Genomic DNA, 4,152 nt, shown 5'->3' with positions numbered 1-4,152 from the left:
GATGTGAGTGGAAACATCAGCAAGGAAGACAGTATGTACCTGTCCAAGGCTGGCTTACAGAGCTAACTATTCAGAAATGGACTCAGATAGGAAGGATCTTGTGTTCATTTCACTGTCTTTAATCAGCCACCTGATTAAAGGCAGTAAGCAGAAGATACATGAACTTTAATCCTCTAAAAGGCATGTCTGCCTGGTGGTTTCCAGGGACCTTGATGTTTCCCACTGTGTTTTTCTGTGCCACTAAGGGGCTTCTTCCAGACACGCTTACGCCCCTGCACTTGCACATTATCTTTGTTACAAGTTGAGGTTTGAGCTTCAAGGTGCACAGAACGTGGTGTTTGTAAAATGGCTGCCCTAGCTGGTGCATCCCTCTCCTCAGAGGTACCACCTCCACCACTCACGTTATGCAGCGGCAGCTTCTCTACATGGTTTACCCACTCCTTCATGCAGTCTAGAACAACAGGGATGAGGCTCACCACACCTCCGTAATGATTCTTTGCTTCATCACAGCTCAGGTGATTCACAACATCGTGGGGGTACCTGTGGGACAGAAGAAAACAATTGGCAGAATAGTCCCAGCAATGCAGACCTGGTGACCCCCTGGGAAAAGCAGAAATGGCCAGAGAGCCATCCCCCAGACACAAAAAGGCACAGGGAGAACTGCATCTTGAGAAACAGATCCTGCCAAACGCACCACCCCGGCTGTTGGGCTAGATCTGGAAGAGTTCAAGAGCTGTGTGCAGAGTAGGAATAGAAGGTAAACAGCCTGAGCGTTGCAGAGGACTTCAGGGTACTAACCTGCCCGTACGTGCCCTTCCCTGGATGAGTAGAAAGAATAAATAAATTTAGAAAGTCCTTTTTATGAATGGAGATGGGCACTGACAGTCACCTCAGAGAAACTAAGCTGATGGAGAAACCTACTTAGCTCGGACGGTGCTCAGATCATTGCTGTGGCTGAGGAGCAGCTTGCACGTCTCCAAAATGCCGTCGGTTCTGTTGTTACCGGAATGCACGGCTTCCAGCTTACAGCAGAGCTTGCTTAGATCATTGCAGATGTTCAGGAACATGTTGAGGATACGCCTGTCTGTGGAATTGTTACAGTAGTGGTCCATGTAGGACTGTACCTGTACATGGGGAAAGGCAGAGTCATGCATGTTAAATGACATTTAACTTAGGCTGCAAAGTTTCTTGGGTTAGTGACGAGGAGCTGCTTTCTCTTATGACTCTACAAGCATGAGCCACCATGGAAGCTGCAGTACTGCAGCAGGTAGTAAGATTTCTAGAGCATCTCTGAGGTGTTTGCTTGCCACTGATTATGTCTGCAGAAAGCTGGGGTGACGGATCTGCTCATCAGGACACCAGGGAGCCTTTCTCCCTCTTTGAAGAAAGTGTAGGAGAACCGCAGCCAAAAGCAAGCTCTGCTGCAAGCGCTGCAGAAACGGGTTGAACATGAGTGGAGTTTTGTGTCTGCTCTGAGCAGGGCACCCTCTGCCACTGCCACGGCTGCCTGGCAGAGTGGGATGTGAGGTGAGGGCAGCGACCAAACTGGGGCTGATTTGGAGCAATGATGTGGATGTGTTTGCACATACTTGAATTCTTCACAATTCTTTACTGGTGGCGCTAGATGTGACTGCAAACTAAGCCCATTTAACCTAAATTGTCCTTACTAACCCCTAGCAGCAACAATATTCCCTATTTGCCTTGAGAGTTTTTGTTACTCAGAGTGAATGGCATTGCATGACAAAACGTTATGCCAAGAGATTAAGTATCTTCTCCAAAGAAATTACAGGCACTTCAGACATGAGTGGTCAGAATATGAAATACAGAGCAGCTGGTTGGCAGTCGTGGCTGGACTCTTAACACCTTCAGTGCTTTCTGTAAGATTTGAAGGCGAGAACAGAGTAGCTGTTCCAACATCGGTACGGTTTCTGCATACAGAAAAGCTGTGCTATGTGTTTGGGTAAATTCTCAGCAGGTTTGTAAGGAAAATAAAAAATAGCCCCTAAGGGTCCATTTCCACTACAGATTGCTCCTTCCACACTGTTCACTGAGCGTTGTGTCCTTGTGAGTGGCAAGATTTTTTATTGCTGCTGTGAGCAGAAATAGTCCTAAAGAGAATAGCACTTTAGCCTGGCTCTTCACCGATGGGATAACAGGACTTCTTTTTGCCTACATCAGAAACAGAGAGTTATGACAGGACTCCTTTTTGTCTACATCAGAAACAGAGAGTTAATGTATCCCAAGTAACCAGGGCAGGCACCAGGATTACAGGAATGATGACTTGCAAGGGCTGCCCAGCTCTGCAGTAGCCAACTGCTGCTCAGCCGTTGAGCTGCAGCCAGGGGAGTTCAGAGACAGCCCCTACCCAGGGCCAGTGTCGTGACCACAGACAGGCTCTGCGGCGCAGGGACACTCTGCGTGATTTGAATCTCGGGCTGAAGCAGTGACCGAGGGGCTCATTTCACAAAATCTCTTGGGATTTTACTTCATATCCTGCTCCACAGAAGTCTTTAGGGAGCTGTTGCCATTGCCAGACCGTGGTGTGCTCTTCGACCTTTCTACCTCACTATGTTGTCCTCTTTTTTTCTGAGAAATGTCATTATTTGACATGAAAAATCTGACATATAATATTTAGGGGTTACAGATGCAGCCATGTTCAAGTGCTGTATCACTTTTTTCTGTAGTGTCTGTGTTTACATGGAAGGAAAGGTGGCAGTGAAGTCAGCTGTAGGCTGAGACCCCACATACTTCTGCATTTGTTGCCTTTATTCTTGTGCCTCCCCATGCAAAATTAAAAACAGGGTTGAGCTGATCAGAGAGAATGGTAGTGACAGTTTGCCACCACTAAGTTCACATGAGAGAGACAACCAGCTCCCTTTTGTGTCCTAATCCTAAGAACAGCTTGATTTTCACTCTGGCTTGGGCATCCATCTGGGTTTCGTGCCTGGGTTCTGCTGTCTTAAATCCACAATTCTAATTTTATTTAGATTTTTCTTCACCCTCTGTCTGCAGGTGGTCTAAGTTCTTTGCACTACTTAAAACATCCCCTGTTATAAAAATTCCAAGACAATTCACTTACCAGCCCAGAAAACCTCGAGCCTACTTGGGACTTTCAGCCCTCAATCCATCATCCTACCTCTGTAACACTGCCATTATTTTTAATAAGCACTATAGAAAGCTACAGCAGCACCAATACCGGGGGGAAGAGGCAAGCACACTGGTTACTGCAAGTTAAGGATTACGGATTCCATGTGTGGCTGGGGAAGGAGAGTTGGTTTGATTGTTTTCTTGTACCCTGTATTTCTGGCTGTGCCTCAGCACTGAAATGACAGTGTTAAACTAAATCATAAAGTGATGCTCAGCAATAAACTTCCTTCTCTGTAAATGGGAAGTCTTTACACAGGTATTTCTTTCCCCAACTTAATATTTAGCCACTGGTTTGCAGAGTTTTTACACAAATGTTACTAGAGTGTTTTTGTGCATCTTCCCTTAGTAAAAACATTTATCCATCCTTGAACTAGACCCAAGTGTGCGACAGCACCATGCTGGTCCCTTTTCTCATCAGCAGAGAACTTTGTGCTGAATTTTTTGTACCTGGCTGATGCTTGCCACAGGTCTGATCGTGTCATGAGCATTCTCTCGGGTGTGCTGCAGTGCTCTGATAAACGTGAACTGCTGCTGCAGAAAGAGCTTGTAGATCTGCTCTATGTTTCTTAGATCCTCCTTTACCTCATTCATGATTTTCCCCCCTCCTGGATTTTGGGAGAGAGAAGGAGAGAATGGAAGCTCCTTTTTAGAAATTATGTGATTCTACATATGTAGCTCTTATCTTTCACCAGAGCTGGAATTGTGGAAGTTAGTGGAAAATAAGAGAGAGAGAAGGGAGGAAAGAGAGATGGGAGGAAAGAGAGAAGGGAGGAAAGAAGAAAAAAAAAGAGAAGATAGAATGTGTCAAAGCCCTGCAGTCCCAGAGCCCCAAATAGTAAGTCAATGAGGTAGTAACGATGCTGCAAAAAGAGGTAGAGAACCCAGAGGGGACCACTGACAATCAGCTGCCATAACCCCCAGCGGGCCTGTTGTGCCCAGAACGCGGCAATGCATCAGTCGCACCGCTCGGAGAGGGCCGGGGGGAGCGATGGCTTCTCTCACCCG

At 46.5% G+C, this 4,152-nt stretch overlaps 1 protein-coding gene across 1 annotated transcript; it reads right to left on the bottom strand.

Moving 5' to 3' along the window:
* Positions 1-401: 401 nt before the first annotated feature.
* LOC104267532 (chromosome unknown open reading frame, human C9orf9) lies at positions 402-3,738 on the bottom strand (the record flags this gene model as incomplete). Its single annotated transcript, XM_009872262.1, has 3 exons — positions 3,595-3,738; positions 922-1,124; positions 402-540 (listed from the first exon to the last, which is right to left on the bottom strand). Coding segments are annotated over exons 1-3 (486 nt in total), but the record flags the coding sequence as incomplete, so codon positions are not given.
* Between the last annotated feature and the right edge of the window lie 414 nt (positions 3,739-4,152).

Source organism: Apaloderma vittatum, unplaced genomic scaffold (genome assembly GCF_000703405.1).
Source record: "Apaloderma vittatum isolate BGI_N311 unplaced genomic scaffold, ASM70340v1 scaffold29886, whole genome shotgun sequence".
In the NCBI taxonomy this organism is placed as follows: domain Eukaryota; kingdom Metazoa; phylum Chordata; class Aves; order Trogoniformes; family Trogonidae; genus Apaloderma; species Apaloderma vittatum.
This window is presented reverse-complemented; position numbering and strand designations above follow the sequence as displayed.